Source organism: Canis lupus, chromosome 37 (assembly GCF_011100685.1).
Source record: "Canis lupus familiaris isolate Mischka breed German Shepherd chromosome 37, alternate assembly UU_Cfam_GSD_1.0, whole genome shotgun sequence".
Lineage (NCBI taxonomy): Eukaryota > Metazoa > Chordata > Mammalia > Carnivora > Canidae > Canis > Canis lupus.
In genome coordinates, this window is record NC_049258.1 from 10,908,391 (window position 1) to 10,930,593 (window position 22,203).

A 22,203-nucleotide genomic window follows, 5' to 3' on the forward strand; every position below is an offset into this window, starting at 1 on the left:
TTGCAGAGGCATGACAGGAAATCAATGGTGGAAAGCACAACTTCACCAGTCTGTGCTACCCACCTCTGCCAGCCGTCCTACCCGTCAGTACTGGGCAGACTGGCATTAAACGCGTAGGTAGCAGTTACTAACAGTGCTTCATCTCATAACCCAAATAGCCAAAGTCTTGTTCTAGAGACGATGATCCAAATGTTCTGTCCTTGACTACAGATTTGACTCCCCAAAATGGTCCACCCTTTCCACCTGGAGGTTTCTCCTCAGGATTGCTGATGGTCATTCATTAATCAACTTCCTCCACATTCTTTCTTCCTCAAGTCCAATGGCATGTATTTGAAAAAATGGCTGGCCACATTTAGGTTTCTGTTGGAACAGATGCAAGTGACATCATAACCAATCAACATGCATTTTTAAAAAAGATTTTATTTATTTATTCATGAGAGACACAGAGAGAGAGAGAGGCAGAGACACAGGCAGAAGGAGAAGCAGGCTCCATGCAGGGAGCCCAACGTGGGACTAGATCCCCGGGATCTCCAGGATCAGGTCCTGGGCCAAAGGTGGCGCTAAACCGCTGAGCCACCCGGGCTGCCCTCAACATGCGTTTTTATTTGTGACCTTCTCTGGACTCCCCAAGGGCAGGGGCCCAAGAATTGTTTCTCTCTGTGACCTCATCTCCATAATAGTTTAGGAATAAATGAATAACCCTTATGATAAACTGTCTCTAAAATGGATCCTAGTGATCCTCACCCTCCAAAGGGTTTTCATGCCCTAGAGTAATCCCTGCTACTCCTTGAGTGTGGGTAGACCTAGTGAATCGCTTCTAATGAATAGAATATGGCAAAAATGACCGGATGTCACTTCCAAGATTACACGAAGACTGTGACTTGATTGCCGTCTTCTGTGTTTTCTGTCTCTCTCTCTCAGCATTTGCTCTTGGGGAGCAAGGTGCCGCGTTATAAGTGGCCTTAGGAGAGGCCCACAAGGCAAGGAACTGACATCTTTGGCCAACAGCTAGTGAGAACCTGAGGCCTGCCAACAGCCATGTGATGACCTTGAAAACAGATACTGTGAGACCTGCCAATAGCCACATGAGTGAGTTTGGAAGTGGATCCTCCTCCACTCAAACTCTGAGATAACTGCAGCCCCAACCAATACCCTGGTCACGGTTTGCTGAGCAACCCCAAGCCAGGGGATGTAGCTAAGCCCATCCTGATTCCCAACGTACAGAAACTGTGAAATATTAAACGTCTGTTGTTTTAAGCTGCTAAATTTGGGGGGTAATTTGTTATACAACATAGATAACTAATGCGACCCTCAAGCATCAAGAAAAATGATCAAACAGATTGAACGATATAAATTACCTCTACTGGGTGGGGCCTAGCACACCTATCAGGACTTCAGCACGGCTGCCCTCTTATTCAATCTAAACATCTCTAACTTTCATTACAGTTGGAAGTCCGCTTAGGGATAACAATGTTCCCATTCTGGGAATGATCCAACACCCCAAACTAAAATGAAAGGAACTCAATGGCAACTTGGCAACTTGAAATTCCAAGTCCTTAATGTTATAAAGTCAAAAATTGGTAAAAGAGAGGCCAAAAAGGAAGTATATGTTAAAAGCTGCCCTTTCTGGTCTCACATGAGTAATTCTTGCAGCTGGAGTTTCACTACAACCACAGGGTTGTGGTACCACGAAGGTGGCCATTTTCAAATCTGGCCTGACATCAGAATGTAATTCAACTAGATAAACCTGGGACTTGGCCAAAATAAGTAGCATTTACATAACTGGAGCCAATGAATACCATCACTTTTCTATGAGACCATATGACTATGATGTGAAGAAATAAAAGCCTTTGTTGTTTTAAAGGGCAGGGACAATTGGAAGTTTTGCAGCAGACAGTTACAAAATTTTCCACCCTTAGCTCTCCAAAGAAGATACCAGTTAGTGGCTTTGGGAGTTGGGTGTGGAAAGAATTGCTTGGAAAAGAAAATTAAATTGATCCTGGACAGAATGTGAACCAACATTACTACATTTATCATAGAGTCTAAGATAGGCTATTTAGCCCCCTACATTGTGAACTTGCTTTTCTGATCTACTTCCTTTTATTACTTAGCTCCTTGAAATCATAGAATTCTGTATTGGGCAAGGCACAGAAGGCTACCACACCCCTCTCACAAACAGCGAATTCTTGTTTTTCAGAATAATTTTTGAGTGGGTTTTTAAAAATCACTTTAGAAAACAAAACACTCCAAAAATTAGTCTTTGCTTTTATGCTTTTTGCACTTGTCTGCTTACAGTGCTCTAGGACTCAGGATTCACATCGGTGATACTTTCCATCTGGGATAGGTTTTCTGCATCTTTTGTAGACTGTAGACTATTTTTTTTTTTTATTTCATTCATCTCTTGTATTTTCTTAAAGGGTTCTCCTTTTTTCTTTTTAATTATCCCTATTACCTATCATCAGGGAGCTGTCTGGGGCTATAATATGGGGAGTAAAAGCTCATCAACTAAACTGGTTTTAGCTGTATTTGAAACAGAGTATTTTATCCTGTCGGTTTTCATTTTATTTGATGACAGTGCTTGCAATTTCTCCCTCAATAAGCAAAGATGACTTAGATCAGTGGCCTGATGAATAAGCATGAAAATTTGATTTAGAAAAGGAGGATATCCAGAAGCTCACAGAGAGAAAAAAGGATTTCCAACCCCCTACCACACACACTTTAAATGACAAAGCAAAGCAGCAGCATTGTCTTTAAACAACATCTTTCAAGGCAGTATCAATGCTCCCCAATGTTAGGTAGTAAGAATAATAATTTAGAAAGAAAAAGAGAAGCCTTTAAATATATATAGGGAAGGAATAAAATATTTTTAAAGTAAATGTCATTAATCCTTTGTATTAACTTGGGGCAGATAACCCAAAAGAAAACAAATAAGATCCTGGGTGTGAGGGGGGAAACTGATGCTCGGGAAGAAAAAAAAAGGGGGGGGGGATTCCTGTTGAGCAGCGGATGGAGAATGTGAGCTGTCTGACACCCTACCTTGGCCCAAATGATTCCGCTCTCCAGATCCATTAACAAGAGTGGGAAAGGACAAAGAACTGTGAAGTGGTAGGTAAGATGCTCGGTAAACTTCAGTAATAGAAAATAAAGAAAAACAGAGGAAGCCAAAGTCTCCAATGGAAGGGAACCCAATGAATTGTCTTACATTTCAGAACCTGTTTTTTCTTGCTGGAAAAGCAGCTCACCCGAGTCAGCAAAAGCAGTAACTTTTACAAACACGCAACCTGATCAGAAATCTCCCAGGGACCAGCGCCTGGAACTGAGGCTGGCAGAAGGAAGGGCTCAGCCAGGAGTAACGTTTTCTTAAGCATAGTATTGGGTGTGCATGTGTGTGTGCATGTGCGTGTGCACGTGCGCGTGTGCATGTGCGCATGTGTGTATCAGAGACAGTGAGAGACAGATTTAGCCTTTCTCAGACTGTCACTTTCCTGCATGGGAATTCGCGATACTCCCTGCTTCCCGGAGAGAGGGGAGAGCCCCCCCCTCCCCCCCGGTGAATTCTGACCTCGTCCGGAGTAACCGGGGAGCTCACGGGAGCACCCAGTGCCGCGAGCAAGACGGAAGATTTGACCGGGAACAAAAGACCGCTAGCCCGTCAGAAAACGCCACTGGAGCACACGGGTAACCTCTCTTTGTGTTCTGAAAACTCCTTAATTAGCAAGTGCCCTGGTTTCTTACACGCATTTAAACTCCTCTCCGCGCGTCTCAACTACAGGATCAGGTCGCTGCGGCTGCAGCGCAGAGGGGACCCCGGGTGGCCACGCGCCCGAGATCCAGGGAAAGCTCCGCAGTCCAAGGCGCGCTGCAAGCCGTCCCGTGTGCCCGGGCGTTCGGTCTCAGGTACTTTAAAATCATCCCTCCCCGCGTCCCCCCGCCAACCCCTAGTTTTCCTGGAACGGCTCAAAAGCCACAGCAGACTGCTAGGCTCCCGGCCGCGCGCGCGGGCGGGGCGGCCGGGGGGCCCCGGGGTCCCCGAGCCCCCTCGGAGGGGTCTGCACTTCCTCCCGCCTTAAGTCGGCCCCCTCCTCCCGACTCCCGTCTCTGGGACGCGGGGCCCCTCCTCCCTCCTGCTGCCGGGAGAGGGGGGTGCGAGGGACTGTGGCCTCACGTGGTCTGTTTGGGTCTGGGGAGAAAAGGGCGACCTGGGAGGCGCACCCTTCTCGCTCGGTGCCGAAGCCCGCACTTAGGGTCCAGCTGCCCCCAAAGCGCCCTGCCAATCCCAGCGCTGCGGGCCCGGGCAGGGCCACCCTGAGTGACCCCGGGTCACGTCCCTCTGCGCGGTTCCCAGCGGCTCCCAGGAAAGCCTCCCTCGCCGCGCCCTCCAGCTCGAGACGAGCGTTTCAGCGGACCCGGAAGAGGAACACATCTTTATAAGCCAATTCCCTTTCTGGTGCGTTTTACCCCCCACCCCCCACCCCTCGAGCGAATTCACCGTAAAAGTTTTTCTGAACTTTTCCGTCCCGGCCCCCTGCCCCTCCCCTCAGGAATCCGCCCAGAGCGCTGCAGGCTCCGCCCCCCGGGCCTCCCTCGCCCCGCCCTCCAGACTTCCACCCAATCCGGAGGCCGCCACACGGAAAACAAAGGCTGCCATTGGGCCGCCCTGGAGCCCGAGGGCCCGCCCCCGGCGTGGTTTGTGAATGGGGGGAGGGGAGGGGGCGGGGCGGCCCGGAGCCCCGCGAGCCCGACGCTTCTTCTGGCGAGTTGCGCGACTCCGAGGCGTTACTCTGCGCTCCCTCCCGGCGGGCGGCGGCGGCGGCGGCGGCGGCGGGCGGGCGGGCGGGCGCCGGGACACTCGGGCCGGGGCTTCGCGAGGCTGGAGAGGCCAGGCCCAGGCCGCGGGCAGCGGGCCCTCGCGGCTTCGGACGCAGTGCGACTGGATTTCCAAAACGAACTCGCTGAGCTCTTGGCTGCAAAGCGCCGATCGGACTCGGAGCGAGGATCGCCCGCTTGGCAGAAACTTGGGGGCCGAGCTCTCGGGGCTGGAGAAGGAGCGGGGGAGTCGGAAAGGCGGCGGCGGCGGCGGCGGCGGCGGCGGCGGCGAGCAGAGCCTCGAGGCGAGGAGGCGGAGCAGCACCGCCTCGGCGGCGGCCTCGGCTCGCGGGCGGCGGCGCCGGCTCTCGCCCGCCGGGGGCCGGACTCGGCGCGGGGGGCGCGTGCGGAGCCGTGCGCTGTGGGCCGGCCGACTTTGGGCAAACTTTGAAGGGGAACCCGAGACGCTTGTTGCTCCTCGCCGCGGAGAACGCCGCACCGTTACGTCGCCGCGGGAGAAGGCGGCGGCCCCCGTCCGCGCCCCCGGCCCGGGCCGACGAGTCCGGGGCTCCCGGCGGCCGCCCCGCTGCTGGGCGGAGACGGCGGCGGCGCCCCCGCGGCGCGGGCACCCGGGCTGCAGCGCCCTGAGCTCCGCGCCGCCCACGCCCCGGCCGCGGCGCCGGGAGGACTCTCATGCGCCGGGCGCGGCCGCGCCTCCCCGGATCCAAGCCTCTCGCGGCCGCGTCGTCGCGCTGCTCGGGCTGAGAGCGCCGCCGCACCCGTGGCCGGCGATGCGGGGCCCCGGCGCGGCCGCGGCGCGCTCGCCCCTGGGCCTGTGCACCCTGGCGCTTGCGCTGCTGGGCGCGCTGCCCGCCGGCGCCGGGGCGCAGCCGTACCACGGCGAGAAGGGCATCTCGGTGCCGGACCACGGCTTCTGCCAGCCCATCTCCATCCCGCTGTGCACGGACATTGCCTACAACCAGACCATCCTGCCCAACCTGCTGGGCCACACGAACCAGGAGGACGCGGGCCTCGAGGTGCACCAGTTCTACCCGCTGGTGAAGGTGCAGTGTTCTCCCGAGCTGCGCTTCTTCCTGTGCTCCATGTACGCGCCCGTGTGCACCGTGCTGGACCAGGCCATCCCGCCGTGCCGCTCCCTGTGCGAGCGTGCCCGCCAGGGCTGCGAGGCGCTCATGAACAAGTTCGGCTTTCAGTGGCCCGAGCGGCTGCGCTGTGAGAACTTCCCCGTGCACGGCGCCGGCGAGATCTGCGTGGGCCAGAACACGTCCGACGGCTCGGGGGGCGCGGGCGGCGGCCCCACGGCCTACCCCACTGCGCCCTACATGCCGGACCTGCCCTTCACCGCCCTGCCCCCGGGGGCAGCTGACGGCAGGGGCCGCGCTGCCTTCCCTTTCTCGTGCCCCCGCCAGCTCAAGGTGCCCCCCTACCTGGGCTACCGCTTCCTGGGCGAGCGCGACTGCGGCGCCCCGTGCGAGCCGGGCCGAGCCAACGGCCTGATGTACTTTAAGGAGGAGGAGAGGCGCTTTGCCCGTCTCTGGGTGGGCGTGTGGTCGGTGCTGTGCTGCGCCTCGACGCTCTTCACGGTGCTCACCTACTTGGTGGACATGCGGCGCTTCAGCTACCCCGAGCGGCCCATCATCTTTCTGTCGGGCTGCTACTTCATGGTGGCCGTGGCGCACGTGGCCGGCTTCCTGCTGGAGGACCGCGCCGTGTGCGTGGAGCGCTTCTCAGACGACGGCTACCGCACGGTGGCGCAGGGCACCAAGAAGGAGGGCTGCACTATCCTCTTCATGGTGCTGTACTTCTTCGGCATGGCCAGCTCCATCTGGTGGGTCATCCTGTCGCTCACCTGGTTCCTGGCAGCCGGCATGAAGTGGGGCCATGAGGCCATCGAAGCCAACTCGCAGTACTTCCACCTGGCCGCGTGGGCTGTGCCCGCTGTCAAGACCATCACCATCCTGGCCATGGGCCAGGTGGACGGGGACTTGCTCAGCGGGGTGTGCTACGTGGGCCTGTCCAGCGTGGATGCGCTGCGGGGCTTCGTGCTGGCGCCCCTGTTCGTCTACCTCTTCATTGGCACGTCCTTCCTGCTGGCCGGCTTCGTGTCCCTCTTCCGTATCCGCACCATCATGAAGCACGACGGAACCAAGACCGAGAAGCTGGAGAAGCTCATGGTGCGCATCGGCGTCTTCAGCGTGCTCTACACGGTGCCAGCCACCATCGTCCTGGCCTGCTACTTCTACGAGCAGGCCTTCCGCGAACACTGGGAGCGCACCTGGCTCCTGCAGACGTGCAAGAGCTACGCGGTGCCCTGCCCGCCTGGCCATTTCCCGCCCATGAGCCCCGACTTCACTGTCTTCATGATCAAGTACCTGATGACCATGATCGTGGGCATCACCACCGGCTTCTGGATCTGGTCCGGCAAGACTCTGCAGTCTTGGCGCCGCTTCTACCACAGACTCAGCCACAGCAGCAAGGGGGAGACTGCGGTATGAGCCCCGGCCCCTCCCCCACCCTCCCTTCCCCCATCCCCAAGCAGGGGGAGAGACGCGGGAAGGAGAGAACTGTTGAGGGGGGTGGGGTTCTGGAACCTGCACACCCCCCGCCCCCTTCCAATGAGAAGTGACCTGGAAGAGAGATGATAGTTGTAGATTTGGGGCGAGGAGTGGGTTTGGAAAAGGAGGCCTGGGTGGAAAGACGGTTTGGATGAAAAGACTTATGGCAAAGACTTGCAGAAAGAGGATGATGATGATGATGGTGATGATGGTAAGGCTGATGTTAATAATCACGCCCGGTGCGGGGCCAACCTGGGCCTGTCGAGATTGAGCCCAGCAGAGATGGCTCTGAGTTCTTCCTGGCCCCGGGGCTGAACTGAGACTGAGCGATTCCCCTGCTGCAAGACAAGTGGCCTGTCCTCACTCCCGTGAGGCCCGGGTGAAAGGTACAGCTCTGTCTGCGGCGGCGGCTTTGTTGGGAAAAGGGAGGACTCCCTGCGGTGTCCTTGTCAAGCGGTGGTCAAACCATAATCTCTTTTCACTGGGGCCAAACTGGAGCCCAGATGGGTTAATTTCCAGGGTCAGACATTACAGTCTCTCCTCCCCTGGCCCCTCCCGCCTGTTTTTCCTCTCCTACTCCTTTCAAGTCTTGTAAAATAAGCATTTGGAGGTCTTGGGAGGCCCGCCTCCTAGAATCCTAATGTGAGGATGCGAAAGAAATGAAGATAAACATTTAGAGTTGAGGCAAAGGAGATGAGTAGTAGGTATTTCTGCTTTTTTATTTTCTGAGGAAGGCAGAAGGAAGAAGGTATTTTATTTGGTTTAATACCCTGAAAAGAAGTGATGACTTGTTGCTTTTCAAAACAGGAGTGCATTTTCCCCCTTGTCTTTGTTGTAAGAGACAAAAGAGGAAACAAAAGTGTCTCCCCTGTGGAAAGGCATAACTGTGAAGACAGCAACTTTTATAGGCAAAGTAGCACAAGTCAGAGGTTTTCCTTTGGATGTTAATTTGGCTGAGATAAACATTCCTTTTTAAGGAAAAGTAAACGGCACCGTGCTTCCCACGTATACCCCAGTCAGTCAGAGGTTCTGACTTGGCTAAAGGAAATGCAGGGGGTTTTGTTGTGTTTGTTTTAAATAAATTTAACTCAGAACACACAATCCTATCTACAGGCTCTGTTCAGATGTTCAGGGAAATCTCTCCCTTTATTATTATTTTTTTCTTCCTATAAACCTGCCTTTAGGTTTTCTATTTTCTTCTGATTTGAATCCTTCAAGATAAAAGGAAAAGCATAATGCCCTCAGCCTCCATAATAAAGAAGTTAAATTTTTTTAAAAAGTAAAGAACCATTTTGTCCTGTTTTCTTAGTTCCATAAATCCGTTTATAAAACATCATGTGTATGCTGACCCTGTCTTTGTGTGGCTGGGTGGGGAGGTGACCTGCAGAAATGGCAGTGAATGAAGGGGACAGTTCAAACCGTGGGTCCCATTTTTAAGGAAAGTCATTAAAAGAAGGTAAACTTCAAAGTAATTCTGGAGTTCTTTGAAATGTGCTGCATGACTTAAATTTATTAATCTTAAATCATGTACTTTTTTTTCTATAATAGAACTGATTCTTTTGCATAATGCTCTAAAGCTGAGCAGAGAATCATGGGAGGTAACCTTTATTCCACCTCTGACACCACCCTCCAATCTTGCAACACTATTATATTTCTCAAAACAATTTTTAAATGCTGTTTTAAACAGTTTTTAAACCATAGAGGGTACTGTCAGGAGTACATGTTACTTTATATATGTAATGTTCAGTTGAGTGGAGCTGCTTTTTATATTAAAGTTAACATCGAACCTTGTATTTCCTAAACCTCCAAAATGAGTCTCATTTGTCAGATTTGAAACATCCACTACACAGTTTTTGGCATCTTTTGTGTTGTATCTCTTGCATGTGAAATTTGTAAAATAGAGACAAGTGCAGTATGTATATTTTGTAAATCTCCCATTTTTGTAAGAAAAATATATATTGTATTTATACATTTTTACTTTGGATTTTTGTTTTGTTTTGCCTTTAAAAGTCTACAAGGAAGCCCCACTTTATCACATGTACAGATCACAAAATAAATTTTTTTAATACAAAGTGAATGTTTATTTAGTTTATAATTCATATATATCTTTAAGCCAAAGAACAGAACTCTATGTTATGAAAAGGTATAGAGGGATACCATTGGCTCTGTCCCTCATGTAGATGTTCTATATTTGAAGTCTTCTCCTTGCCCTTTAAAATACAGTGTAATGAATGCCTTATCTGTCCTTTAATTTTTTTTTTTTTCTGTTGCTGCTTCCTGCCTACCACCACACTACCTTTCCACACATCCCTAAGCCTTTTCGTATCCTGCTTTGAATAACTTATGGAAGGTATAGGATAGGCATCTCGTTAAGAGAAGTGCTTATCCGATCCATGTTTTTACCACTCTTCAAAGATGCAGACCATATTTGAAAGAGGACTGGAAGATATTTTCGGTCTGCTTTTCTGGTGATGTTTTCTGTGGGAAGAATTCAGTGAGTATATTTTGTTTGTCTGTGTATGTTTCTTTTTTTAATTGTTTTTGTATTCCAATGCACCTTACCTAATTTGTTAATTCTTAAATCCTTTCGGTTCTTGTGGCTGGAAAGGCAGTAGAGGGTTCCAGTTAATAGCAAAGGCCTTTGGGATGGAGCCTTCTCAGCTGTAGGCTTCACTCTACCTTCTAGGTCAACTGAACCAGAGGTCAAGTGATTCCCCGAGGTGGCAGTGACTCAGCAGCTCCGGCAGGAATAGACTCCAGCCTGACCCCAGGATGGCCTCAAGCCACTGAAGCTATTCTTTTCTCTTTTCGGAGAGGCTAACTTTGGAATCAGATTAGACTGAGAAGCCTTCCTATCCAGCCACTTTGATATTAAACAGTCCCTCAGGGAAATGATAAAGGCATTCTAAATACTTCCAATTCCAAGCCTCACTCGCTTGCCTTTTTTTTTTTTTTTTCTTCCCTACTCGTTTCTCTGCTTTAATTCAGGTGCCTATTTCCTGGCTTTTCCTAACAGTTGCTTCATTCTTGGGCAGCCATCAAGACCCAGCAGCAGACTGGACGCTGCTGTTTCTCCTTCCCTGCTTCAGCTCTAAGCTTCTGTACTTCTAAAGCTCAACAGAAACAGTTCTGTTTTTGTTTTAATTAACAGGCTTGCTCACATGGCTGGTGTGTTTTACAAACACACAGAAGGAAAACCAGTGACAGTCCTCACCAGGAGGAGGAAGCCACGCCGCTGCACTCTGTGCAGAGCATCTTTTAAGATCCTCCTGGGTTTTGAACATCACAATGGCTGTGAGGTCATCTTAACCTGTGAAGATTTTGGCATCAAGGAAGGAAAAAAATAGCGACTTAAAGGCTCTTTAGGTTTATCCAGTTTTTGCTCATAAAGTGACACCTTTTAGGTTAAAGCATGCCTCTTTTAACACCACACTAATACCGCCTGTTAAGAATGTTTGCTTTTAGAGTAGGTCGAAGGCTCCCGATGGGGTTTTTTGCTCACAAATTAACTGCTAAAGGCACTTAGACCCTTGTGTGGGGAGAGCTGTGTGACTGCTCCTATAAATGTGTCCCCCCTCTTGTCGGAGCTGCCTCGTTCTTCAGGGTGCTCAAAGATTGAAGAGCCTTGGTCTTCGGTGAGGGAACAAAGACTGTATGAATAAATTACTACCTGCTTTTTTGTAAGCAAAGATAAAAGTGTTCAGTCTAATTCCTTTCACGTTGGGGTGCGCCCTTGCACAGTTGATTCTTACCTAAGAATTTTAGAAGCTCGCAGATTTTTAAAGAGACACATCTTAGCAGAAAATATGTGAGGGAGACTGTTCATGAAAGGGCATGTGTAGGGTTTAAGAAAAACATTGGCAGCAGTTTGGTGTTAATCCCTAGATAAGGAGCAGAAACACTTGTGAAAATTTTCTGTAGTTGATAAAACAAAATTATTTACACAATAACCGTATGCAACACCGAATCTTTTTGAGTAGGTATGTGAGAAATCCTGGCAATAAATAAATAAATGTCCTGTGGATGACATTTGCCATTAAAGATTTTTTTTTAAGTGTGCTTAATAAAAAGTAGTGATACTAGAAATTCTCTTGGTAGAACTACAGGAGTGTAGCAGCTGTAGGTTTGAGCCCTGTAATCACACTGGGAAATTCTCTTCTAACTCTCTCATCTTTAATTTCACTGAAAAGGCAGGTAGCTATTTATAGATGGTATATTTTTATATATGCATATGTGGGTGGTGCATAACAGTCTATAGGGCTCCAGGAAATCCTAGAAGGGACCACAAGCACACCAATGTGGACTTAACAATTCATAGGCCTATTCTCTTTTTCTATTACTTCACCCTTACTGGCATTAAATCGATTTCATAAACCTTGCTCCCAGTGTGTGACATTTCTTACATCTGAAACTGTATTCCTCACATTTATACAAAAATGAACTAGTTAAGAGGGCACATGAAAATGTCAAATCTTTGGTAACCACACATTGTGCCTCTTATTCTCTTCAGAAAAAAAAAAAAGTTGAGTCACTTGTAGTTTTCTCAGTACAACAGTGGTGGAAAAAAGGAAGTTTGTCCAAGACAATAGTAGTTTACCATTAACTGATCCGCTTCAAGAAGTACTGCTGCAGATTCAGTCGGATCTGGGCAGCAGCCGCAGGGGCTCTCCTCTTCTCTGACCCTTTTTGCTATCTCCCTTTGCTTCCGGAAGCATGGCCTCTGGCATGGAGGTTCCAACGGTGTCATCAAAGTGTTCAATGACATGAAGGTGTATAAGTTCCCAACACCAGAGAAGGTGAAGAAGCGCAAGAAGGCAGTACTTCTCTGCCTGGGCGAGGACAAGAACATCATCCTCGAGGAGGGCAAGGAGATCCTGGTAGGTGATGTGGGCCAGACTGTAGACCACCCCTACGCCACCCTTGTCAAGATGCTACCAGACAAGGACTGCTATGCCCTCTATGACGCAACCTATGAGACCAAGGAGAGCAAGAAGGAGGGCCTGGTGTTTATCTTCTGGGCACCTGAGTCTGCACCCCTTAAGAGCAAAATGATTTATGCCAGCTCCAAGGATGCCATCAAGAAAAAGCTGACCGGGATCAAGCATGAATTACAAGCAAACTGCTACGAAGAGATGAAGGACCGCTGCACCCTGGCAGAGAAACTGGGGGGGGGCAGTGCTGTCATGTCCCTGGAGGGCAAGCCTTTGTGAGCCCCCTCCAGCCCCTGCCTGGAGCATCTGGCAGCCCCAGACCTGCCCATGGGTATTGCAGGCTGCCCCTTCCTGCCAGACCCGAGTGGCTGGGGGGGATCCCAGCAGAGGGAGGGCAATCCCTTCACCCCAGTTGCCAAACAGCCCCCTCACCCCCTGGTCCTTCCTCCTCCCTCTATCCCTGACGGTTCTGGCCTTCCCAAACAAACCACTTTTGATCTTGTGACTCCTCTTGGGTTGAAGCAGACCAAGTTCCTCTCAGGCACCCCAGTTTGGAAGGGCTGTATTCTTTTAAAGACACCCCAGTTCCCCACCTGTTCCTCCCTTTTCCCATGCTGCCAAATTCTAACCACAATAGTGACTCTGTATTTGTCTGTTTAGTTCTGTGTATAAATGGAATGTTGTGGGAAAAAAACAAAACAAAAGGAAGTACTGCTCAAGCAGTAACTATATTGGAGGTGCTCTGACAGGGACTGGAGAGAAACAGATAAAAGTAAGAAAGGCAATCCATCTGGAGTAACTGGGTACATAGTTCAGGGTGAGCATGGTGTCGCCCAAGGAGGAATAAGCAAATAATTATATTTCTAGACAGAAATTGACAAATGTCATTATAGAGACCCAAGTGCTGTTTGGAATATTACTTAACATATGGTGGCAGGGCACCTGGGTGGCTCAGTGGTTGAGCTCTGTCTTTGGCTCAGGTTGTGATCCTGGGGTCCTGGGATCAAGTCCTGCATCAGACTCCCTGCAGGAAGCCTGCCTCTCACTCTGCCTGTGTCTCTGCCTCTCTCACTATGTCTCTCATGAGTAAATAAATAAAATCTTTTTTAAAAAAAATGTGGTGGCATTTACTGTTTTTAAAAGCTGCTTTCACATTCATTATTTGACTATCCTCATAACAACCCCATGATATATAATAATTCCTTTTTTTAAAAAAGATTTTATTTATTCATTCATGAGAAACACACAGAGAAAGAGAGAGAGAGGCAGAGACACAGGCAGAGGGAGAAGCAGGCTCCATGCAGGGAGCCCAACGAGGGACTCGATCCCGTGTCTCCAGGATCATGCCCTGGACCAAAGGCGGCGCTAAACCGCTGAGCCACCCGGGGTGCCCTAATTCCTATTTTTAAAAAAGATTTATTTATTTTAGAGAGTAAGCATGTCTGTGTGGCGGGGTGGGTGCCGAGAGGGCAAAGAATATTTTTTTTAATTAAAAAAAATTTTTTTAAAGACTTATCTGTTTGTTTGTTTATTTATATATTTATTTGACAAAGAGAGAGAAAGAGTGTGCAAACAGAGGGAGTGGCAGGCAGAGGGAAAGAGAGAAGCAAGCTCCCATAGAGCAGGGATCCCGAATCTGGACTCGATCTCAGGACCCTGGGATCATGACCTGAGCCACTCAGGCATCCAAGGATTTTTTTTTTTTTTTTTAAGATTTATTGATTTATTTGAGAGAGAGAGAGAGTGGCAAGAAGTGGCAGAGAATTCCAAGCAGACTCCGAGCTCAATGTGGAGCCCTACATTGGGCTCCATCTGGGGCTCCAGGTGGGACTTGATCTCACAACCTTGAGATCACGACCCTGAGATCACAACCCTGAACTAAACCAAGAGTTGGAGTGTTAACGGACTGCACCACCCAAGGGAGAAGAGAACCTAAAGCTGAGGGCAGAGCCCAATGTGGGGCAAGATCTCATAACTCTGAGTGGAAACCGAGTCCTAGGCTTAGCTCTAGGCCACCCAGGCACCCCCAATTCCTATTTTAAAGATGAAGAAGCTGAGAGGCTCAGTGAGGTGATGTGACAGAGAGAAGAAACCAATCTCCTGTCCTCAGATTCTGAACTCTGTGTACTTTCTATAATATACCATGCAACCTGTCTTGAAAAGTACTGTGGAAGTTCATTTGTAGTGATGACCATTTACTTGCAGGGGCAGGACTCCATCTAGCAAGAACACAGTTCCCAAGAACCCAGATTATCCTCCATCATTTGTGTGCTCTTGTGTTGGTTTCTTCACCGCTGTGGGCCTTGCTTTCCTCATCTGGAGAGGGTAACACCTCCTCCACTGTCCTGTGATTCCAGGCAGCCAGTAGGAAGTATAAGCTGACCCACCTATTTGTGGACCATCCATAGCTAGTTTGAAATCCCTGACTATTTGGGGTTTTTGGTTTGCTTGTTTGTGTTTGTTTTTGGCTTTTTCCTGTAGGCCAGTATGTCCTACTTCTTAGCCAACCAAGCTAGTGTGCATTCAGGGAAAGAAAATGAGCTTCACATTGACCTTCGCAAGCCCAATTCAGAAAGTAAAATTGTTCCTATGTCACTCTATACTGAAGCAGAATAGTTTTGGAGTTGTCTCTTGAACTGGCTACTGTGTCACTCCTTGCTCCTCCTCATTAGCAATTGCATTCCACCATCTGATCGTTCACCTTCCTAAATACCAAAGGGTGCTATCACGTGGGATCTTGGTTTCTCTCAAAGACCATGTCTTTATCACACCCAGGGTGGCTGCAGTCTTGCTATCTTAGAATTCCAGTTGCTGGGTATTTCAGTGCCAAATCAACATTTTATGTGGCTGAAATAATAGGATGGAGGCTTTTGATTTGGATCAGTGATACCCAGCCAAAAACTCAAATGCTTCTCTAGGTCATTGTCTCTAAAGTCGATTTTTCGGAAGACTTCAAACTAACAAAATTAAATGGAAGCTGTTCTGAGGTGTTCAAAGATACTTTAGCTGGGGGTCTTTCTTTCTTTCTTTCTTTTCTTTCTTTCTTTCTTTCTTTCTTTCTTTCTTTCTTTCTTTCTTTCTTTCTTTCTTCTTTTTTAATATTTTCTTTATTTATTCACAAGAGACACAGAGAGAGAAGCAGGCTCCATGCAGGGTGCCTGATGTGGGACTCAGTCCCAGGACTCCAGGATCACACCCTGGGCCAAAGGCAGGCTCTAAACCGCTGAGCCACCCAGGGATCCCCTTAGCTGGGGGTCTACTGCACTTTCCGAAGTCCTTTTAGGAGCTCAGCTCCACCTCTTTTGCATTTAGCTTCTTTTCAATGTTTCGCACCTGCAAATCTCTTTCTGTGGCTTGACCCTGGCATCAGATTCAGCTTGGACTATCAGATGTGGTCTCTGAGAGATGGGCGTTTCAGGATCGAGAGGGCATTTAGGAGACAGAAACAAAGGCAGGGGGAGATAAAGATCCATATAGTCCATGAATGGAAAGAAGCCGCTCAAACGATGTAGGTAAGACAAAAACCTAATACTGCTCACCTTAGAAAACTTGTTCCCCTAACTTCAGCTTGGCCTTAAAGATTCTAGCAGATAATCAGTCAGTGGGAAAAGTATCTTGGGGAGGGTATGGCAGGACAAAGAATAGGAAATATAGTACCAACAATGAAAGCTTGTGTGGCATAACTTAGCACCAGTTATAGTTTTTAATTTCCAAAGGAAAACAAATGACATGTAGCATTTAGTTCCAGTTTCCAGATCTGGGATAGTTGGAAGGAGAGATGGGTGGTAGTTGGTCCCCGAGGTACAGCAGACACAGAGTCCCTGAGCTAAAATCATGAGTTTCTTTAGTGCCAGCAAATTTTTCCTTAAGGACCCAGGACATGGTCAGGTGCTACACCAGGCCCTCGATTTAGCATACAGACTTCTGGAAGGTGTTTCCTGAGTCTTAGCCAGAGCTAAGCACATGTTCCTCACCTCACTTACTTCCCATGCCAGCCTCTCAAGTGCGGACTGAACCAAAAACACCACCCTTTGTGTTTACAAATTATCTTTCTCCCCACAGTCCTAAAGTAATAACAACAAATGAGTAGCAGTATGTTTTTTTATTTTCTTGAGTAGCAATATATTTTTTAAGATTTTATTTATTTATTCATGAGAGACCCACAGAGAGAGGCAGAGACACAGGCAGAGGGAGGAGCAGGGTCCCCACAAGGAGCCTGATGTTGGACTCGATTCCAGGACCCTGGGATCACTACCTGAACCAAAGGCAGACGCTTAACCACTGAGCCACCCAGGTGCCCCGAGTAGCTATGTCTTGATCTCATTCTGAAGATGGGAAATCAGTGAGGCTAAAAGCAGCCTGTTCAATGTCAGGAGTAATCACAGGGGGCCAGGTCACACTGAAGGGTCCACCCAGGTGTCCCAAAGACTGAATCTGGCTATCTCTCCCCCAAAGCAAGGTGCTTTGAAGATGTGGTATGGTCAGAAGGAGAGAACCTACAAAGGAGAGGGGAGTGACTGCTGATTTAGACTAGCTTTGTGAAAGGGAGCTTGATTGTACAAATAGGTTGCCAACAGCAGTGAAGATTGGCTCTTCCTACTTTATTAATAATGACCACTATCTATATAACTGCTAACATTTATTAAGTATTGACATGCTGAACTCTGGGTATGATATTGTCTAATACTTAAGATAATCTACACAAAGGCATACCATAGTACTTGGCATTTAACAAATATCAATAGCTGTCAGCATTATTATTATTAATACATAATTATCTCATTTTTTCTTCATAACAACCCTATGAGGCAGGGTTCATTATTTCCCATTTTACATACTAGGAAACTCAGGCTCTGAAAGGTGAGCCACAAAATTGGCTGTAGCCTGTGGCCCTAATCACCATGCTATAAATATTTACGGAGGCCTAATGTCTTCCATTCTCTATTATTCTTTTTAATTTAATCCAGAATTGAAGCAAGAATAAGTGAGGAGAATATTTCACATGAAGACTGAGTGGAATTGACGAGGGCATTTTCAGTGCTGGTTCCCCCCAGGAAATTTGGGGGTTTTGTTTTGCTTTTAATTGAGAAGCAGAAGACTCATAAATGCTATTTTTTAAAAGATTGTATTATTTATTTATTCATGAGAGACACAGAGAGAGAGAGAGGCAGAGACATAGGCAGAGGAAGAAGCAGGCTCCCTGCTGGATCCCGGGATCACACCCCCTGAGCTGAAGGCAGACTCTCAACCGCTGAGCCACCCAGGCGTCCCATAAATGCTATTTAAATTCTAGAAGGCTGGACGCTCCCTGTTATTGTATGCATTTCTACATTGAGGTTCAAGGGCCTGGCAGCAAGAATGAGCCTGAAGAAGTGCTTCCCAGAAATGACCAGGAGCTGCTGGGAAGGTTGGTTTAAGAGTCTCCCCAGAGATTTCCTCCATTGCTATGGCTTCTGGCCCTGCTCTTTCTAGCCTGAGGATCGGGACATGGACTTGGCGGGAAAGCTCTTGCTGCTTGCAAACTAGGATCCAGTGAACAAGAGCATGAGGACCCCAAACCTTAGCACCATGAAAACACTCTTCCTAAAGGCCTATTGGGAGAATTACAAGAATCTTCACAGTATTATTATTATATATATCATAGCAGTATTATCATAATTAGATGATAATATGATAGCTGTCCTTTAATAAGTGCTCACTATGTGCAAGTTTTGTGTTGTAAGGACAACAACTCAATCAATACATTATAAGGTAGAAATTATTCTCCTTCCCATTTTATTGGCCCTCAATATAGAATTCTGGAATCATTCTGCGCATTAGCGTTGAACATGAGCTCAAGAGAGATCATGTGCAAGCACCCTACTCTAAATACCCTTTTACTGGGGCACCTGGGTGGTTCAGTGATTGAGTGTCTGCCTTTGACTCAGGTCGTGATCCCGGGATCCTGGGATCGAGTCCTGCATCAGGCTCCTTGTGGGGAGCCTGCTTCTCCCTCTGCTTGTGTCTCTGCCTCTCTCTCTCTCTCTCTCTTTCTCTCTCATGAATAAATAAACAAAATCTTAAAAAAAAAAAAAAAACCCTTTTACCATCCCCACTTTACAGAAGGAACAACTGAGACACAGAGAATTTATAGGGGCCTTAAGGGTATAGAATGGGGAATATTTTAGGTCTACCTCCCGTAGTGCTCTTTAACAAATACAAAATGACTTTGGGGAAAAAGTGAAAACAATCCAGGACCACAGTTAAGTCTTCTTCCCACCCCTGGCTCTAGGAAGTGTGAATTCTAAAGGTAACACTCTTTTTGTTGTTGTTCTTTAATAAATTAAAAAAAAAAAACCACTCAAGAAATAATTTTAAAAGTTCCAACAAGAGCAAATCCAGTGCATGTGCAGAGAAAGAAGTGAGACATTTCCTTTCTCCTGATGCTGAATGGCAGGGTGCCAGAGCTCAGTGCACCTTCCCCTTCTCCATTTCTGTAGGCTTGCAACATTTGCCAGCAAGATAACTGGATTTCCAACAGAGGGAAGGGTCCAATCAAAAGAGACTTTAGAGCAGGAATGGGTAAATAAGCATCTCAGAAGGTTTTGCTGAGCACAACTGTTTGCTAATCTGCTAATTAAAGTCTCTTAGATAGGATGAGGATCTTGAGTCCATTCTTTAGTTTATGGGCCTAGGTGAGCTTACATTGCTTTAGAATTCTGCATTTTCACAGAAAGTCAAGGCATGCATAAAATAAATGAAAGATTGGTGGGGGGGTGGTAACAGTGGTGTGTGTGTGTGCAGACTATTTTAAATAAAAGGGGTGTTGTGTGAGAGAGACAGTTCAAACTGGACTTTGATGATCTAAAGGGAGGCAGACTTAAGGAGAGAAAATCTAAATGTTAAGGCAAGATCTTTCTCATCGAATCTGTTATTTAAAGACTATATCTTATATGTGCATCCCCCCTTTTTGTCTTTCCCTTTGTCTCTCTCTTTCTCTATCTTTCATGATTAACATTGAAATACCATGGTTATGGCTGCGTTTCTCATTGTTAACTTCTGGGTTTCATTTCATGAGGGTTGACATAGATGTCAAATGGATGTCATTTGACACCCTCGCACAAAGGCATACCAGCCTAAAAGGAGACTTTAATTTTTAGCAGAAAATAATTCATTTTAAGGATGATTTGTTGCCATTTTCATCACCATTTGCACTTAACATTTCCAAGGAATTAAATTCGTAAATAGCACACTTTTTAAGGGGAAAGTCAATGCCATATTAATTGGCCACCAGTACTTCCAGCCTCCAGCATAGCATGCATCTGCTAGTGCTTCTTGCAGCATTCTTCAAAAGCCAAATGGCTTGATAAAGTCAAAAGAACCCCAGAAAATGAGAACAAATGTTCCAAACCAAACCATCCTCTCAAGTCACAAAGAAGTTTCATTTTACTGTTAGTACAAGTGGCTGACAAAAAAGGCTAAAAAATAAACTTTCAAGTTCTCCATTCGGGGTCCACTTAGGGGGAGCTCCCTCTACAAAAGTGGATTCATCCTTCATTTAAGGTGAGAATCTATTTCACTCTAAGAGTTAAGTGGAACAGCAAGGAAATTCAGTTAGTTCATCTCTGATGAGAGGAAGGCAACATACAATTCCTCTATTCACTAAGTGGCTTTTGGTCTACGGGTTGTACAAAATGTTTATTTCAGATAACTAAGTCTCCTTTCAGTGTACACCACCACTATTATATATTTATAACTGCTCTGTGTCTCTCAGGATTGCTCCAATCTGTCCAAGCAGTTCAAGTGGTTACTGAAAAGAATCTAAATGTGATCTTTGCTGTCCAATCAGAGAGCTACCTCAATTGTCTTTTCTTATTTTTATTTTTCTTATTTTTCTTATTTTTTTTGTCTTTTCTTATTTTTAAGTTGTAAAACAATTTTCTGCCAGTCAGAACACCAGGCTTGGACCCTGCTTAAAATAGAAATATGCAACAGTTTCCACCTCCAAAGCAGTTATAGCATATATAGAGGTAAACATTGTGTTTCTTAACTTGGCCATTTTATTTAAAAAATGAAAGAATTAGTTAGCCTTTTGCATAGGATCATCCTTCAAGAAAAATTAGAATGGAGCTAGCCTCATTCCCCTCGGGGACACTTCTTTTAACCCAGAGATCTTTCTTACCTGTCACTCTGAACCAAGAAAAAGGAAGCACAAAGATGGAAAGCATTTAAAAAAGGGAGAGAGAAAGAAAAAAGAAAAAGATCAAAGGGAAAATCCAGCAAAGAAAAAGAGCAAGATAGCAGGAGAAAATTCTGAACACGGCCCTACTTTTGAGCCCCTGACACATTGATTCAGTCATTCCTTTGACAAATATTAGTTGACTTTCCATTGTTACTCCCATTCCCTGTATCCCAAAGTTATAATAAGCAATAACACTAATTGAGGGTTTTGATTCACCAGACACATACGTATAGTGTGCTAAACACTGTACACTTCTTATCTCATCTGATTCTCCTCAACCTCTCTGAGAGAGATACTATTATCCCCATTTCCCTAAAGCTGAGATACCAGGAAGTTAAGTAACTTGACTAAGGCCCCTTCATTTCTATATCGTACTGCATAACTCTTTCTGCTTTTTTTTCCAACCCTGATTACAGAATTGTGGGTATCCATAGAATCAACTGTTTCTTTGAAATATCACTAAAACTGTGATTAATGTCTCTTGGGATTGTGAAATACATATATTCCAAGTCATGTGTTACTTGTTAGCAGGGAATTAGATCCTGCTTTTCCATGATCAATATTTAATGACCTCACCTCACATGACGGGGTGTCACAGGAGGATCATGGTCACCAGTGGGGAAGCTTATAGACTTGTGGAGCCAAAGTGGGTTTGGATTTAGCTGATCTCATTGTGTTCTTACATAAAAGGGGTTGCAGAGGAGCCCGATAAGAACCTCCCTGGGGCAAAGTGAATCAAGAAGGTCAACATCCAAGTCCAGATGACTCACTGCATGTGCTCCTCAAGTATTCACCCTGTGTCCAGTCTCCCCCTGACGATGAGAGATTTGAGAAACAATGACAGATTCTCTAGGGAGTTGTTTGGAAAAGATGAGTTAATGGCTCTGTCTAAGCATGAAACAAAATCACCACTGTTATTCTGATTTGGGGAAAAGACTTCGGCTCAGTTGTTGAGTGCAAGGTGCTAAAATGGTCAAGGGAAACAAGAATGTCTCATAGCCAACCTAGGCTCTGTCTCCTCTCAGCCTGAGATGTCCCTTTGTTCCCAACCATGGCATCCCGGGATGTTTAAAAGTCTCCCTATCAACACTGTTGGAAGAATAAGGCAAAGCGGGCATCTCTCTATCAGAGAGCCAGTTGTAGCTCCATCTATGGGACTTGCCTCAGGAAAGAGCGGGTGGTTACAAGGGAAATCACACTCTCCCTGCAGTTGTCAGCCTTCCCCTATAGCTCTGGAAGCTCTGTGTGTTTAAGAGGCATCGTGGACCCCTAAGACAAGGTCAGTGGTTTGAGATCCAACAGCTGGTGCTATATATTTTACTCTGCCAGCAACTGCAATTTATCCTTGGCTCTGTCCCCTCCCTTAACCCCTACAGTTGGCCAACTAACTTGGATTCTAATTCCTTCCCATGACTACCATCTCTTGCTTAGACCATGATAATGGCCCCTTAACTGGTCTCCTTGCCTGCATTTTGGTCCCTCCTCTAATTCATCTGCACCCTGTCCCAGAGAGAATCACAGTAAATGTAATTATGACTATGTCTCTTCTTTGTTTAAAACCATAAGCAAAGCATGTAAGTCCTTCCATGATTTCTGCCCGGCTCTCCAGCCTCATCTCACACCACTCCTGCTCTTTGGAGAGTACTCTGGTAATGCAGATAGATGCTCA

The 22,203-nt window shown here is 47.1% G+C and overlaps 1 protein-coding gene and 1 pseudogene across 1 annotated transcript; both read left to right on the forward strand.

Moving 5' to 3' along the window:
• The first annotated feature begins 5,597 nt into the window (after nt 1-5,597).
• FZD7 (frizzled class receptor 7) lies at nt 5,598-9,459 on the forward strand. The gene has a single exon (XM_038585390.1). The coding sequence runs from the start codon at nt 5,598-5,600 to the stop codon at nt 7,320-7,322; it is 1,725 nt and encodes a 574-aa protein (XP_038441318.1). The 3' UTR covers nt 7,323-9,459.
• A 2,621-nt stretch (nt 9,460-12,080) lies between these two features.
• On the forward strand, nt 12,081-12,607 carry LOC106558327 (annotated as a pseudogene).
• Nucleotides 12,608-22,203: the final 9,596 nt, after the last annotated feature.

Bases quoted from the DNA above. Each gene is read 5' to 3' on its own strand.
- FZD7 (XM_038585390.1), top strand. From the start codon at position 5,598: ATGCGGGGCCCCGGCGCGGCCGCGGCGCGCTCGCCCCTGGGCCTGTGC.